The following is a 15,401-nucleotide window of genomic DNA, read 5'->3' as shown; positions in this document are numbered from 1 at the left end:
TTCGATATCCGTTGCATTTCGTTTAGAGAACCCCCAAAAGCATTTCCGAATTTTAAAGGGTGCTCGGGCTCGCCAAGGGGCCGCTTTCGTTTCACAAAGGGTTACTCTTATTTTATCTATTAGGGTCATCATTTTGTTTTATATTATTATAGAGACTTTAGACAGTGATATGACTTAATAATATATAAATAGTTCTACGTCTTAAGATTGTGTATAAAAATTACTACTATTAAAATGTTTGGAAAAAAGCACTGTCGTTTGGAATTCGTCATTGGTCGCCTGAACTTTGTAAATAAAACACTGAAGGCAATTTATTTTTTTATTAATTTTAGTGTTAATATAGGCATATTCACACTATAATTAAAAAATTAATATAGGTCTATTTATGGGCGGCCGCAGCCTTCCTCATTTGGGTGAGAATGTTAGACAGCTCTTCACGTTTCCTCTTAGCACGGATGTGTGTGCCCAAACGCCTCTTCAAGAACTTCAACGCCCTCTTGTCTTTTGAGACCTAAAAATAACATTACCCACATTTGAGGAATCTTACCTCGAATATTTTCAAGATACATGTTCACTTAATGACACAATACTTTTAAATTAACTGCAAGAATTAGTAAACCAAAATTTGTAAAAGAACATCAATATTGCAAAGCCTTTATATATGACCAGACCTTTTAGCTGTCGATATGAACATTAACAAAAAGCCAACACCCTTATATACTATAATTAACATAAGCTTGTTCTTGTTTGATTCACTAAATTCTGATCACCCAAAGTTTCCCAAATTCCCACAGGTCCACCCTTCGACAAAGCGCATACCTTGAGCAACTCCATGGCTCGCTTTTCATATGGGGCATGCCCAACCACTTCCCTGATCAAGTCCCGGACAAATTTAGTATGATTTGTCATAACCCCTTTTACCCTTGCGGGGCGAACTTTGTCGGCCTTACTTTTTCCCGAAGGAATTTTGGTGGTTTTGTGGCCCTTTTGCAGTCCTACAGCTATCTCGTATCTGGGGGCCATGCTGAAAGAAATGTGAGGTTAAAGTTGTCTAGGCCGACGTTTTTTGGGCTAAGGAGGAGGGCTGGCAAATGAAGATGGTTGGGGTATTGCTGGAGGTGATTGAGGGATTTATGAGGAAAATTTACCTTTTTTTCTGGCGTTTAACTAGAACGGAAAGGAACGCGTGGTCTTTGCATTCAAATTGTCAACAAAAAGAGAAAATGTAGTGACAAAGACATATGACATTTTGTCACTTGCTCAGAATGCTCCTCAGTCTGACTGGTGATGAATAATGGGTTACATAGATAACGCGTTGAAACTTTGTCAATTATCCAAAAGATGACGACAACGTCGCTCTATTCAAATAAAATGACGTTAATTTTTGAAAAATCTTATTAATTATCCTTACGACTTAATGATTGGCAATGTGCTAAATTAGCTATAATAACTATAAATAGCTAGCTATAATAACCTATAATAAGCTATAAATAGTAATAATATAGGCTTCAAAATGAATTCGCAAAATAAAAATTCTGAATGTGGAAATTAATTACCCTACCACTAGGTACCACAGCTAGCAGCTAGGTAGTAAATGGTGTGGGTACCCGTGAACCTCGTTCCTAAAACATTGTGAAGATTGTCTTCATTCAGTGGATGTATTTGTGTGCAAAGCGGTCTTCCGTACGTAATTCTCCACTAAATTGGTGCAGCTTGGAATTTAGAAGAGTCTTAATTAGGTATGCAACTTTCATTTTTTACTTGAAACTTTCTTTGTGCATTTGGTAGTTATATATATAATAGGTATAGCTAATTGTGGTACATAACACCATAAGAACTTGTAATAATTGAAGAAAAAAATTTGTGAGATTGAGTGAATTATGTCTATTATCTATTAGTTTGGGAGAAAAGGAAATTATTATCATATTATCAATTTTATTGATCATCTCGGAACCATGCCAGGTTCATTATTACCCACGGAACCATTTGCTTTTATAATACATATTTACTTTCCGCTTATTTGGTAATGGCTAGAGATCAAATAGTTCTCAAATAGTCGTTGTTTTGCGGTTAGCAAAGAACTTTCTCGTATTTAATATTTGTGAATGTGGTTTTCACGGTATTAAATGTGATGTAAATTGTCTTGAGGACTCAATAATTGTAAGGCCTAATGCTATCCTACATAATATTTAAAAATCTATTATTATAACAATGGGAGAGAAGACTTATTAGCTTACCGGCGATTACTCTGTGCAACTAGTTGTTAAATCACCAATAATGGCATGACCAGTATTACACATCTACTTATGCGCCCTAAATACCGTCATTTACAGACCATGAACATTCACTTTTTCTAATTGCCATAAGCGAACAAGGCCCTAATTCTTGCTTCAGAAACACTCAGTTTTACCTGTCGTGGTGAATGCGCTAAACCTTCACATTCACCACATCATGTGTGACTTGGTGAATGCGCGGTAGTGAATACTACGGTAATTATCCTCTTTCACCTATAAAGAACTGCAGGGATATCAATTTATCATATTAATAGTGTGTTATGCAAATGATTATTAATAAACAAAATAATTTTTCGAAATTTTAGCATATCAATCTTTGTAATGAATTTATTAATTAAACTGGTCACTATTTTCAGGTTTTTGCAGTTGAGAGCAAATATGTTTACTTACTTTCGGAACCATTAATGAAGAAATGTTGTAACATTAACGTAACGTGTCATAACATAAATCGTTGGAAAATAATTTGAGATAATTCTGAGAAGGGTGTCATCTGCGTCGTTTACTCTCAGGACTATGAGGATGAATTTTTGTTTTTATTATAAAATTGTAATGCAAAATTTCTCAAGTGCTATATGCAGAAGCTGGCTTGAAACAGGTTCAAACACTACATTGATAGGCTTGAAATCAAGACAAACCATAGGCCAATTATCCAACTTTCAATGCCAATTTAGAATTCCAAAGATCATTAATTTAATAACATAATAAATAAGACCTTTACAGCCTACTTTCTTATTAATTTAGCATTTTCATCGCTTTTAACTATGAATATTTACATTTACTCATTTGGGCAAATGAATCTACATTCCTAGATATGCGTCACAGCATACTGTTTTATCCTAACAAAATTCAATAGAGTTTTTAAGTGCTCAATTTGAATTTTAACCACAAATAAAAAAAAAGTTCATTTAAAAACTCTTTAGTATATGTTTGATAACCTGTAGACCTTATTTGAGCGACCTCCATTATAGAGAAGTATTGAACAATATGAGGAATTGTCTGTCCAGTGGGATCTTTGCAGATAATTTTTTAATTAAACTTAATAAAGCATTAAATTTTAGTTAAATTCGCTCAGATATAAATTCATATACAAACCGTTGGTAAACTTGAGTTCTCAACATTTTCGAAGGAGACAATTTTCGTTACTACTAAATTTAATTCGTACTAACTAAATTTAAGAGTTTTCTTGGCTCACGAGATCAGACCCCTGAGAAGCTTTTCAATTATTACCGATAACAGTTACCCAGTACCGCCAGCTAAACAATCCTGTCTGTAAACAACTTATGTAATAAGTGCACCCAAAACTTTCTCATTCTCTTAGAATAACACGAGCATAAATCTTGCCTAAACCTGTTTCTTAAAAACGACATTTCAAAATCTTAGTTATGATTCCACAGTCATTGGACGATTCGGTCTAAAACGACCATTCATTAACTTACTGTTTACATACTTAAAATTGGTCAATTTTTTTTTATATTCTTAAGAAATAGTTTTGGGCAGGATCGGCTTTAACAAATATGGTGTCCTGAGCGAAATTTTTAATCACCGCCCCCTATTTCCAAGAAAAACCGCCAACCAGGAAAATTTGCTGCTTTGGGCCGTCAACTAATCTTGCCCTCCCACAAAAACTTTATAGCATTCTTCATGGCATTATGACGTATTTTACAATATCCCATCTCATCATTAGTTTAAATTAATTACATCTCATTTCATCCCAAACGTGTTTTTGGTAAAATCTTACTAAACAAACACATAAAATTTATTTAAATTAATAGTCAAACTAATAAGGGTATTAACAGGCTTAAAATGGAGAAACAAAGAAGCAAGATAGCTGCATGGTATGATGGCAGAAGCGTTTTCGTCACAGGAGGCAGTGGCTTTATGGGCAAAGTAATGCTGGAAAAACTGCTGTATTCCTGCGACCGCATTAAAACCATCTACATTCTCCTGAGAGAGAAAAGGGGACATTCCCCCAATCAGAGAATTGAGGACATGTGGAAAATGCCCGTAAGTTTTAATCATTTATAATGCAAAATATGTTCACCATATTGACAGGAATCTACAACCAATTCTCTGTATTCTTGTTATTTAGGTATTTGAGCGTCTCCGCAGAAAAGACTCCAATGCGTTCAAAAAAATAGTGCCCGTCTGTGGAGACCTCTATACTGAAAATTTAGGACTTAACCCGCAAGACCTCAACTTGTTAATTGAAAATGTTTCGGTGGTATTTCACATGGCAGCCACACTCAAGTTGGAGGCCTCCTTGAAAGACGCTATAGAACAGAACACTTCCGGTACTGCCATGGTCCTGGACGTTGTGAAACAGTTAAAAAAACTGGTAGCTTTCTGCCATTTTAGCACTGCGTATTGCTCCGCTGATATTGAGTACTTTGAGGAAAGAGTTAAGTATATGCATAATGTTTTCATATAATCTATAGACATGTAAAAACTCAAAGGTGTATGAGTGCAAAGATAAGCCACGCCAGGTGATAGAGCTGGTCCGCTGGTTGAATCCTAAAGCACTGGAAATTGCTACAAAAAAAATAATTGCTCCGCACCCCAATACCTACACCTATAGCAAGAGATTAGCAGAAACTCTTGTCGCTAACGAAAATAGTAATATTCCAGTCTGCATTATTAGACCTGCAGTTGTAGGTCCTGCAGTATTGGAACCCCTTCCAGGATGGGTGGACACCCTTAATGGTCCTATGGGACTGCTGGTGGCTTCAAGCAAAGGAGTGCTCCGCTCAATTCATTGTATTGGCACTAATAAAGCCCAAGTAATACCTGTAGATTTTGCAATAAACGCCAGTATAACGATAGCTTATAAGCTGGGTAATAACAAAAGAATTGGGGAAGTTCCAGTGTATAACTTGACCCAAGATGCGGTGAAACCCATAACGATGGGGGAGATCTTGGATAAGGGTAAAAGTATTGTGCATGCAAATCCTTTTGAAATGCAGGTGTGGTACCCGGATGGGGATATAAGGTCTTCAAAGCTCTGGCATGACATTTGCTGCATTTTTATGCACTGGTTGCCAGCTTTTTTTATCGACTTTATCATGCTGGTAATCCGACAAAAGACATTGTAAGTCTTGACCTCACAAAATTATATGGGCAAACATGGAAAACAAATTTCAGCATGATACGAATTCAGAAGAAGATCCATCAGGGCTTGGAGTTGCTACAGTTCTTCACTGTTAGGAACTGGAATTTTGCCAGCGAAAAGTTTCTGGCGCTTTGGGATGAGGTGATGAGCTTCTGTATGAACATCAGTTTTCCTAACTACAGATTGATTTTAGATGGACGAGGTAGATAGGGAAACATTCTCCATGGACTTTGATACATTGCCAATAGATAAGTACCTTGAAAACTCGATCTTAGGGACTAGGCAGTATTGCATGAAGGAACCACTCACGTCTCTGCCAAAATGTCGGATTCAACAAAAAATGTAAGTTATTTCTGATATATTGGTGACTGCATATTAAATATTGGTGCTTTAGATTGTATGTAGTGCACAAATTGTTCGTCTTCTCCGTCTATTACTACATTTTCTATTTGCTGAGCCGCTGGATAATGCCAATAAGGATTCTCTATGATCTGTTATGGGGGACTCTGGGACACTTGCCTCTGATAGGAAACTAGCACAATATAATAATCTGTTTTTTGGGAAAAGGACTAAATGTGAATTTTATAAATGTGTACAAGCTTTTATATAGATATAAACTCTGTTTGCATTAGAATCATTGATTCACACATTCCCAAAATTTCAAACCTTGATAAATCAGGTCAAAAAATGATAACCTTTGCTTAGATGACTGACGAAATAAAATCATGGGCAAATAAATTACAATATACTCGATTTAAATAGAGAAAACATCAGCTACGAGATACAATTTTTAGCAAATTTCATTCAGTGACTCTCTTGAGTTTTCAGGTACTCCTTATACTTTGACTCTTCCAGGAGCTCCTGCAATTCGGCTTCATTCGTAAGCTCCAACTTGAAAAGCCAACCTAAAAATTGACTTTCAGACCTTGATTCAGTCTCAATTAAATAACACACACCTTTATCATAGCAAGAGGAGTTAATTAGTGAAGGGGTCTCTTCAACTTGCTCATTCTTTTCAACCACCTTCCCACTTAAAGGACTATAAATTTCACTGGCAGCTTTCACACTTTCTAGGGCTCCGCATTCATCTGCCAAAAACTAATTTTAAGAATAAATGATTTGACCCTGAGGGCTTTTTTCACCTTTCTGCTTGACCTCAGTGCCGACGTCAGGCAGTTGGGCATATACAACGTCTCCTAATGCCTCCTGAATTCACAAAAAAGTTGCCAAACGCATTTAAATACTTGAGACTCACCTGAGCATAATCTGATATCCCTACAGTGCCAATTTTGCCATTCACAAGCACCCACTCATGTTTTTCAGTGAATAGCCTTTCTGAAGTTTATATAATTTAGGAGGTGGATTTTTGTCTACAATGATGAATGTACCTGCGTTCAGCCGAAGGGAGGTGTGTAAAGGGCGATTTCCAGATTTCCGGTGCAAGACCTGTTGGGTGCCTCGCATCAGCCTCTGACACAGTACACGAGGAACAATGGCCATTTTTAGACTACACCGAATGTAGGACAAGCTAAATTATCACCAGAGTCACTAAAAATACACTCGATAGTCAGGCTTGTGACATGTTATTGGTCTTATCGCTTTCGGTCCGTTTGTCGTAAACAACGCAATCACTTTACGATGGGAATATTGAAATGTGATTAGGCAAATATTGTTGATGCCATTCGGGTGGCTGTTCTTTGATTACTTAAATAATAAATTATGTAAAAAGATAAAACATTTAAAGTCGAGGGAGAGCAGCAAGCGGAAAGTAAGGTTAAATTTCGTTATTTGTCTATTTTGAGGTTAGATCAAAATGTCAAACACGTGTCAGGAAGTCAAATGTTTTTAATATGTCCTTGCTCTTTATTGGCTGAAGAGGACGAACGTCACACCGGAAAGCTTTCAAGTTTTAACTAAATTACTTCGGGTGAAACAACAATAAAAATAGCAAACAGATGATTTTTTAGTCAGAGAAAACGAAAAAAGTGAATGTTGCAGAAATTAATTAAAATCAAAAATTGGAGGTAGCGCATTCGCCAATTATCAAGAAGCTCGCAGAGCGCTTTCAACGTTCGTTCGTTTTTTTGGCAAAAACATGGCAACTAAAATCTTAGACACACTTGAAACGCAAACGTTTGAGTTTTAAAAGTAGATTGAAACTGGACCCAAAAAATCTTAGAAAATTCAGGTAAAATAGTTCTTTTAATAACGTTAAAATCTTCCAGATTGTCCTACTACTTACAGTTCGTATATCGACATTTATTACAGTAGAAAATAAATATAAATAAATAAAACACACAAGACTGCATAAGTGTCTACTATTATTAAGAGACCTAAAGAAACTGGGAGATATTCCAATAATAATCTCTGGTAAACATTAACAACGTGGCAAATTCGACCCGAATTGACTGTCGCGATTGGTCCACGACTCGAACTACGCCTTTAAATTAAGTATTGGCACGTTTAAGAAGACTTTTCCCAGGGCTGTCTAGCTTTGCGCCGAGCCGAAGGTGCCGGGGGGCGGTTTATACTGCTTGGGGAAGGCAAGGAGTTGCATGGAATTGAACGCGTACTTGCGCGATCCGATGTTCTTCATGGTGTTCTCCCTCCTGCAGCCCTCACTGAAAATTTAACATTAGAGAATGAACTCCAAAAACTTGGCAAAATGAACCTTCTCATGCAGTCCAACGCCTTTTGAAACTCGTGCTCGGCCAAGTGGTATTCCTCAGATAAAATCCTGCATTGCTCTAAAGTGACCGACATTCCAGTCCTGTCTTTGGCACTTTTACAACTGGTAAATCTAACTCCTGGAAAATCAGTTTTATGGAGTGTGAACCCAAGTCTGTCTTCGACACACCTACCTTTCATATATCGGCAAATTTGAGCGGACAAACGTAGTACATCCACGTTTTTGGCCTTGCCGCCATGGACTTCAATACGCAGCTCGTTCATCAGCTGCACCAGAGGCCGCGCATTCGCCGAATTCTCGCTCTGTCTTAAGGGATTGATCTTCCGGTACCTGAGAAAGTACTCGTAGAGCCGGTCGAAATTGTCGATGTTGGCCCGCTCTTGCGGCTTTGTCGCTCCGATATTCTCGGCTATCGAAGCCATTTCGTTGATGCCCACGTTGAAAAACACCGGAGTCACGTGGAAACTGCAAGACTGCCTCGCAGGAAGCAGGCTGTGAAGTGTATCAGGAACCGGAAGAGTCACCGTGAGGCTGTTTCGAGTGCCCGAAACTTTGGGGGTGGGCACCGGTTCTGCTGTTGGGTTAGGGCTGCGCACCAGCACAAAAAGTACTGTGCGCAAGTCCTCAATGGCCACAGACATGTCTCCCCACATGTCAATTTCATTGCCGTAGTAACTGAGCAGGCCCTCAAAGTGAGCCAGCGGCCCCAGTTGGCTCAAAGTGGTGACGTAGGCCGGTTCCGGCTTGTGGCACCACAGGCGCGTCATAAGGCCGCTCACCAACGAGGTCAGTGCTTGGGAAAAGCACACGTCGCGCCTGTAACGGACGTTACACACGCGCTGTGCAGCTTTCGGGTCTTCCTGCACACGGAACACTGAGTGTGTCAGTCTGGCGGTTTTCAGAAGTCCGTCCATGGCTTGGCGAAGTTTTCGCATGCTGGGGCGCAGCTCCGCGGCCCAGTCGCTGATTTTGGCCAAGTCCAGGCCGTCTGTGAATTTGTTGGTGCCGTTCCTCACTGTATGGCGCTTCAGCGGTTGCTGCTGTTTTAGACGGACCGCAGGACTTCCGCAGCGCCCACAAAGGAACTTCACTTTAAACGTAGTGATAATTGAGTGCCAAAGGGAACTTTTCAATTAAGTGTGAATTTTGTTAGAGTGCAGTACTCTTATGCACCTACCTTTGCTCACCAGACACATCACGCTGGCCTCGATGTTCAGTTGAGTGATGTCCCAAGGCTCCGGCTCGTCTGTCGGCTTGTAGTAGTTCGCCGAGGGAGAATTACACATGGCGTTGGTGTCTAAAAAAAGCTTAGTCCCGTCCCCCTCAGTACCAATTCCATTAGTCGTTAGACTTTCGGGCTGTCCGCTGTCCACTGAGGACTCCAAATCCTCCACGTCAGGGAAAATGACAAAGTTGCTCTCGTCCGGAGTCTTCATCTCGGAGCAAAGAGTGCGCAACCCGTCACTAGTGTTTAGCAAACTGCTCTCAGTTTTGCCGGGGACCCTCCAAAGCTCCTCCATGGTCTTATGTACGCAGGGCGTGGCAAAATCCTCCAATTCCGGGCTTTTCAAGTCTAGCGAAGTGAGCTGCTGAGTTATTCGCTTGAACGGGGAGAGCACCAAACTAGGCCTCCCACTCTCCAAACTCAAATCCTCACTAACTCCCGAATCATCCGCTTGGACCAACTTGTGCTCCTCGATGAACCCTAAGGCCTCTTCCACTAATCCCGGATCCCATAGGCTCAACAAAATTCGAGTTTTATTAATCATGTCCTCGCAGATAGGCAACATGCCCTCGGTTTGCTTATCCTTGGCGAGGCGCATCAGGGTCTTCATGGCCTCAACCACCTCTTTGCGCAGCTGCTTGATGGCCTGAATGGCGTCATTGGCCATGGAGATTTTAGTGGCTATCTGATAGTTGGAGTTGGCTTTAATAGGGGACTCTTTTAGCTGTTGAACCAGTCTGATGAGGCCCCCGTTCTTGGAACGGTGGCTGTGCGCGGTGAACGCCCCTACAGTGGTCAAATCGTAGACCCCCGATTTGTTTAGGGTGTCGTTATGTACCCACATGCGCTGCAGATGGAGGTTTATCGGCACAAACTCGAGGCTGCGGTCCGTTTTCCGAGAGCTTTTCTTGAAGTAGGGGCCTTTGTGCGCCATCAAATTCTCGCGAGCCTAAACCTTAAATCCTTACGAAACAACAATAACTGAGTGAAGCATTAATACTTGAGAATACAGTCTGAGCAAGTGCAAATGCCTGTCCAGAAGTTCTACTTGTCTGGAATGCCAGGGCTCGTGCAGTTCCCCCATTCCCGCCACCTCTTGCAGTAGCTCCTTCTCTTGATGGATCCACACGTCCCTGATGAATCGTGCATTTCAACAAATGATAACACACGAGTTAAATGCTTACAGCATCTGATAGGGGAAGCTGAAGCAGAGCTTGCTTTCGGCCATGTATTCGTGCATGGAAATGTCGCCCCCCAGCCCCGAGTGAAAACGGTAGGTCTGCAGGTGAGGTGAGGAGAAGAGGAGCTTTAGGTCTGCTTGACTAGGCAGGCGCATTTTCACCCCCAGTCGGGGGGGCAAGGACTGGGACCTTCGGTGACACCAGATCTGCAAAAATCTGTATGAAGACCTGGGCAAACGCACCTACACATGCACTTGAGGATTCATGCAGGGAAAATAAATGACCGAGGTAGTTCCGGAAGCTGTCTTAAGTGGTAAATGAGTTTTTCGAGAATTCATCTAGGACCCTGCAAGAAGCAAACAATGACGACGGATTTGCAGTGAAAAATCCCGCCGTTAGGGCCGTAAACACTTGAGAACGTAGGGAGAAGAAAGGATGGTAGAGCCCTCATGAGGCAATTGTGTGTGTGAAGAGAGTCTCATTGAGGTCAAATCCTCGAGTGGCGCGCAAACAGTTTAGCCAAAGATTGGTTTAACGAAGAAGCACACACGCGAAGCAATGCTAGTGATTAGCGCCGCCAGCTGAAAAGCGATTCACGTCTCACATCTGGCGTCTTTTATTTTTGGTCGACCTAAACAGCCATTAAGTTGGACCGCGAGAATCCGTTCTGGGTGCGTTTTAGCGAGGAACAAGACAACAGTAAATAACGTTGGAGGAAAATCTTCGGAAATTTGAGGCCTTTGCACGCGGTCAATTTGGATGTTTTCCAAAAACCCTTCTTGGAAACCGAACGCTAAACTCGTGCCCTGCGCGCCCCCGAAGTCCGATAAATGGAGAGCGATTTTTTCTAGCATATAGAGAATACTTCAAGCAGCATACAGGGTGTTTCGTAATAGTACAGTGTGAAGTGTTCAAGAGAACTTTTTCACGGAAGTATGGAGCACGGAGGAAATAATTTTTATCCAAAAAACAGTGGCGTATCATATTTATCGTCTAAAATGATCTAGGTCGCGTTAATAGCGACGCTACTGGCGAAACTAAAAACCTCCTTTTCGTCTTAAACGATGCGTCTCTACGCGTATTTTACGCACCTCAATATTCATCGCATTATTTAATGCCGGAACGGACTCATTAGGGCAAAACGAAAAACATTATATTTTTCCATCACCCTGTATTCTAGAGAGGAAGCGAAAGCAGGCCCGTGTTCATATGAGCTTTTTTCCGTAAAATCATCCAGATTCACCCCCTGAATTTTTGGCACAGCACTATGAAACACCCGGTAGATCTCCCGAGAGCCAGTGACGTATCAGGAGGTGCTCGCTCCTATAATAAATTCCGAAAATCTTTAAGAAATCGATTTTTTTGTTGGACCTTTAGGCTCCAACGTTTCCCCGAGGCATCAGGAACTCGCATGCTTAACAGGACATTCTCACGTCACAAAACAGTCGGGGCCTTTGCGGCCCCTCGCGTTGCAAAAACTCCTTAAGTAATTTTTTAAAAAACACAACTCAGAAATCGAATTAAATTTTCACTTCTTCTTGGCGCGGTTTTCGTGTCAGCGCGCGTAGTTTCGATGACGATTTCGAGCGTCACTCATTACCCGAAATTGCTTGTTCGCGAGTGGTTTGAAGTGAAATCATGCTGAAGCTGGTGCTACTCATTATCGCACTTCTTTTGATGCTGACTCCGGTAAGAAACTTTGTTTTCCTCAGAGGAAAGGTCTTAAAAGGAATTTCGCAGCCTTTGGAGGCCAGGAAGAAGCCTAAGCAAACGACCAGCATCACAGCGACGGTGTCGCACTACGTGGAAAATATCAAGGAGTTTCTTTGGGTCGCCTGGGACTCCATTTGGGATTTAATGCCCTCGATGTCCAAACCGAAAAGGGGAGGATCAAAAAATGTCAGGAAGAAACAGAAGAAGAGTTGGAATTTGGGCTATTACGTGGATTCAGCTTCGGAGAACTTGAACGACATTTACGACTCCTTCAGGAATTCTCTGCAGGTGGGCAGGGCCAACGGCGAGCAAAAAGACGAGGACGGAGACATGGCGGAGGCCTTTTTCGCCGAACTAATCGCTGCAGAAGTCGTGGAAAAGGTCACATGGGGATTGGTCAATATTGTAAGCAGCAATTTTGACAATAAAAGTTAAAGATAAACGAGTCTTACTTACCTGATGTCTGGTGGGGTTAACCCCCGGCAATCTTGCGGGGGTGTGCTCGTTGGAGGTGCTCTTGTCTTCGGCTTCTAAAGCCCATGCACAGATGGTTAAAAACCCAGCAGTGGAGCCTTGCCGGGAGGTCAAGGGTATCCTCAGTCGGGTGGGGTCTTGTATGGCATTCAGCAGCACACAGGCAGAGCCCAGAGGAATCGCTGTGTGGGACACCCGCTCTTGGACATCGAAAACCGTGAATCTCAGCCGGGAGTCTCCGGACATTCCATCTGAAGCTCTAAAGCTGATCGTACTCAGAAACTGAGGGTTACTGCTCTTCTGTTGTAACATTAATTAGCCTTGCATTTATTTTAAAAAAAGTTGTCACCTCAATAATCTCAGTTCGTCCATATTGCACCCAAGTCTTTTGAGCTGCCATATAAACATCCACCACAAGGGTGGGATTTGGGGGCCTCCCATGCCCATCACAGAGCAAATTATCACAGGCCATTGCCATTTCGTACATTGGCACTTCTGAAATGTCTACGCGATTCCTTATTAGAGAGTTGTGCCAGTTGAATACTCACCTAAAGTCTGGTTTTGCTGCAGCCTCCACGTCTGCAAATCTACGTTGGGTTTTTGGTGGCGCCGTCGTTCAATGCACTGCCGTAACGCGTTCAACTCGGCCCTGACTCCCTCATAACTGGCGCTCCTGATTGCCTCCATCCAGCTGGTGCGCTCATATTCCGTCGTGGAAGCCAAAGCTTGACAAAGGCCCCCGTCAAACACTAACAAACAAACGTAGCCAAATAAACATTCGAATTTTTCACACGCTCAGTCAAGTACCTAAGTAAAAGGGGTAATGGCCGTCATTGGTGAGGGGGGCCGCGGCCGTTGGTGGGTCCATGCGTACCTGACACTGCTCCAGGACCACCACCCCTAAAGGCTCTGACCAGGGGTCTTTGGTTTTGAAATAGAAGAGCAAATTCCCGCGTAAGCGGCACCATCGCTCCAAATTAACTGGAACGAGACCTCTATGTTTGATAAAGATTTTTGCACTGATGGGGCTGTAAAGCACACAAGATCTACTACCAGTTGAATAATGGAACTCGTTAATATGGTTATTGCACAGACTTAGTGTAGTATTAGATAGTGTTAGGACTGACCCCAATTTACTAGATGTGTGTGAAAAATTAGTAAATTGGGCTCTAAAAGTTAAATGGTGCTTTTAATGACAATAATACCTTTAGTACTTCCCCCCACGCAACTCAAGTTTCGAAGACGTTTTTCGCGTTTTTCCAATTTGCCCTTCTTGCCTCCTGTAAGAATATGATGAAAAACAAAAAGTAGGGAAAGGAAACATGAAACCAAAGTCATATTTTACATTGTATGTGAGAAAATTAGTGTGAGTGGGATTATTATGAAATTAAATGGACTTAACTGAACATGCAGTCAGACCAAACGTCTTATGTAAAAAAAACTAGATATGGAAACAACAGGTCCACCATGCCTTTTACAGGATAAATACACAACAGATTTATTTATTTAACTGCCAAGGCTCTTTACACTTACAATAATAATTTACATAAAATTCCACACAGATGTAACACTAATAATAATAAATAAAACACTGTACTTGCTAATAAGTACAATAACAAACCACTGCACAGCAATACTTACCTCAGGCCCATGTAACTACTAAGCACTTACTTTCCGATTTGCGGAAGAATCCCTCCTGCCTTTCCCGTATGTACAAGATACCCTCTTTCTCGAATTTCATTGAGGGCTGCAAGGCCAAAGTTACGAGTTCTTGTTTGTTGAACCGCATTTTGGCCGTTTACTGGAAGACTAAAATACTGAAACATAATGCATTCTTCAGGATGTTTGAGCAGTCAAAACTGCTTGTGAAAAGAATTTTAATGAGTTGCCATAAAATCTGGCAAGTTGCGAGTTACATAATTTGCAAGCAAAATCGATGTTAATCAAGTAAGAGGATGCTGGTTTAATTATTTAAAGACAAATACCCTGAGTGAGGAAAATGGTGAGAGGGCTAGTTTCTGGAGGGTTTCATATGGACTTTTCAAAGGAATTGGGGATGTTACCTTAAGAGTCATATGTAAGGGGTGCGAAACAACATTTTTCGGATATTTTCCCTTAAATTGTAATTAAACTGATCGCATAAAGGAGCATTTTTCTTAAAAAAACATCACATTTTATAATTTGGGAGAACAAAACAGGCGGTGAAACGTCAACACAGGATAATGACCTAATTATTTTGGCAGATGACAAACAATTCTGTATAAAATTTGAAGGAATACTGTACAATAAGTCCTGAGACAAAAATTGGCACCGCTGCATGTGGGATTAATTAATGATGCAAGCCTATTTGTATCAAACTATATTTATATTATGTAGGATGTTTTTAAAGACTGATTTAAAAACGGCACGAATTTGATCAACTTAATGGCAGAAAAATTTAGTTTTCTCAACAATATTTAGAATTCAAAATTGCTTTCAACATTAATATACATGTTTTGAGTGTTCTAGGCAATGCAAATGCAAAAAAGCTTATCTTTTTAATCGGAATTTTACTAATTTTAAAACATGAATTAATTGTTAAAATTTGCAATGGTTTTCTTTATTAACTCTAAATGAATAAAATGTTAATTAGAAGGTTCGTTGGATAGCACTACTCGCGACATTGGTTTTATTTAAATTATGGTCTTTTCATAAAACTGTAAACCTTTGTTTTTATAAT

At 40.8% G+C, this 15,401-nt stretch overlaps 5 protein-coding genes across 6 annotated transcripts; 2 read left to right on the top strand and 3 right to left on the bottom strand.

Annotated features, from left to right (window-relative positions):
* Positions 1–306: 306 nt before the first annotated feature.
* RpL36 (ribosomal protein L36) lies at positions 307–1,267 on the bottom strand. The gene is made up of 3 exons (XM_066394620.1): positions 1,149–1,267; positions 820–1,024; positions 307–511 (listed from the first exon to the last, which is right to left on the bottom strand). The coding sequence occupies exons 2-3, from the start codon at positions 1,021–1,023 to the stop codon at positions 380–382; spliced, it is 336 nt and encodes a 111-aa protein (XP_066250717.1). The 5' UTR covers position 1,024; positions 1,149–1,267; the 3' UTR covers positions 307–379.
* Positions 1,268–1,599: 332 nt separating this feature from the next.
* LOC136411568 (putative fatty acyl-CoA reductase CG8306) lies at positions 1,600–6,034 on the top strand. The gene is made up of 7 exons (XM_066394189.1): positions 1,600–1,739; positions 4,091–4,298; positions 4,384–4,692; positions 4,748–5,379; positions 5,433–5,541; positions 5,594–5,742; positions 5,795–6,034. The coding sequence occupies exons 1-7, from the start codon at positions 1,657–1,659 to the stop codon at positions 5,934–5,936; spliced, it is 1,632 nt and encodes a 543-aa protein (XP_066250286.1). The 5' UTR covers positions 1,600–1,656; the 3' UTR covers positions 5,937–6,034.
* Positions 6,035–6,132: 98 nt separating this feature from the next.
* Positions 6,133–7,161, bottom strand: ppl (pumpless). The gene is made up of 5 exons (XM_066394190.1): positions 6,789–7,161; positions 6,656–6,735; positions 6,543–6,606; positions 6,357–6,488; positions 6,133–6,305 (listed from the first exon to the last, which is right to left on the bottom strand). Exons 1-5 carry the CDS (start codon positions 6,898–6,900, stop codon positions 6,205–6,207), a joined length of 489 nt encoding a protein of 162 aa, XP_066250287.1. The 5' UTR covers positions 6,901–7,161; the 3' UTR covers positions 6,133–6,204.
* Positions 7,162–7,583: 422 nt separating this feature from the next.
* LOC136411252 (inositol polyphosphate-4-phosphatase type I A) lies at positions 7,584–14,897 on the bottom strand. 2 transcript variants are annotated; one of them, XM_066393732.1, is made up of 13 exons: positions 14,746–14,897; positions 14,354–14,499; positions 13,888–13,962; positions 13,490–13,663; positions 13,231–13,431; positions 13,032–13,186; positions 12,665–12,982; positions 10,499–10,701; positions 10,315–10,447; positions 9,267–10,263; positions 8,262–9,179; positions 8,072–8,207; positions 7,584–8,021 (listed from the first exon to the last, which is right to left on the bottom strand). In XM_066393732.1, the coding sequence occupies exons 2-13, from the start codon at positions 14,469–14,471 to the stop codon at positions 7,889–7,891; spliced, it is 3,561 nt and encodes a 1,186-aa protein (XP_066249829.1). In that variant the 5' UTR covers positions 14,472–14,499; positions 14,746–14,897; the 3' UTR covers positions 7,584–7,888. The 2 variants fall into 2 exon arrangements, with proteins under 2 accessions (XP_066249829.1, XP_066249830.1); XM_066393733.1 differs by lacking the exon at positions 13,888–13,962.
* Positions 12,025–12,732, top strand: LOC136411253 (uncharacterized). The gene is made up of 2 exons (XM_066393734.1): positions 12,025–12,184; positions 12,236–12,732. The coding sequence occupies exons 1-2, from the start codon at positions 12,134–12,136 to the stop codon at positions 12,641–12,643; spliced, it is 459 nt and encodes a 152-aa protein (XP_066249831.1). The 5' UTR covers positions 12,025–12,133; the 3' UTR covers positions 12,644–12,732.
* Positions 14,898–15,401: the final 504 nt, after the last annotated feature.

Source organism: Euwallacea similis, chromosome 10, assembly GCF_039881205.1.
Source record: "Euwallacea similis isolate ESF13 chromosome 10, ESF131.1, whole genome shotgun sequence".
In the NCBI taxonomy this organism is placed as follows: Eukaryota; Metazoa; Arthropoda; class Insecta; order Coleoptera; family Curculionidae; genus Euwallacea; species Euwallacea similis.
The sequence above is the reverse complement of the archived record's forward strand: the minus strand, read 5'-3'. Positions and strand labels throughout refer to the sequence as shown.

Coding starts and splice junctions, on each gene's coding strand:
- RpL36 (XM_066394620.1), bottom strand. CDS start 1,023: ATGGCCCCCAGATACGAGATAGCTGTAGGACTGCAAAAGGGCCACAAA. Junction 512..819: donor GAGCCATGGAGTTGCTCAAG/GTATGCGCTTTG, acceptor TGTTATTTTTAG/GTCTCAAAAGACAAGAGGGC.
- LOC136411568 (XM_066394189.1), top strand. CDS start 1,657: ATGTATTTGTGTGCAAAGCGGTCTTCCGTACGTAATTCTCCACTAAAT. Junction 4,693..4,747: donor TTGAGTACTTTGAGGAAAGA/GTTAAGTATATG, acceptor AAAAACTCAAAG/GTGTATGAGTGCAAAGATAA. Junction 5,743..5,794: donor TGTCGGATTCAACAAAAAAT/GTAAGTTATTTC, acceptor TTGGTGCTTTAG/ATTGTATGTAGTGCACAAAT.
- ppl (XM_066394190.1), bottom strand. CDS start 6,900: ATGGCCATTGTTCCTCGTGTACTGTGTCAGAGGCTGATGCGAGGCACC. Junction 6,736..6,788: donor CTCCCTTCGGCTGAACGCAG/GTACATTCATCA, acceptor TATAAACTTCAG/AAAGGCTATTCACTGAAAAA. Junction 6,489..6,542: donor CACTGAGGTCAAGCAGAAAG/GTGAAAAAAGCC, acceptor AGTTTTTGGCAG/ATGAATGCGGAGCCCTAGAA.
- LOC136411253 (XM_066393734.1), top strand. CDS start 12,134: ATGCTGAAGCTGGTGCTACTCATTATCGCACTTCTTTTGATGCTGACT. Junction 12,185..12,235: donor TTCTTTTGATGCTGACTCCG/GTAAGAAACTTT, acceptor GGAATTTCGCAG/CCTTTGGAGGCCAGGAAGAA.
- LOC136411252 (XM_066393732.1), bottom strand. CDS start 14,471: ATGCGGTTCAACAAACAAGAACTCGTAACTTTGGCCTTGCAGCCCTCA. Junction 10,264..10,314: donor TGCTCAGACTGTATTCTCAA/GTATTAATGCTT, acceptor TTTAAGGTTTAG/GCTCGCGAGAATTTGATGGC. Junction 8,208..8,261: donor AATTTGCCGATATATGAAAG/GTAGGTGTGTCG, acceptor CTGATTTTCCAG/GAGTTAGATTTACCAGTTGT.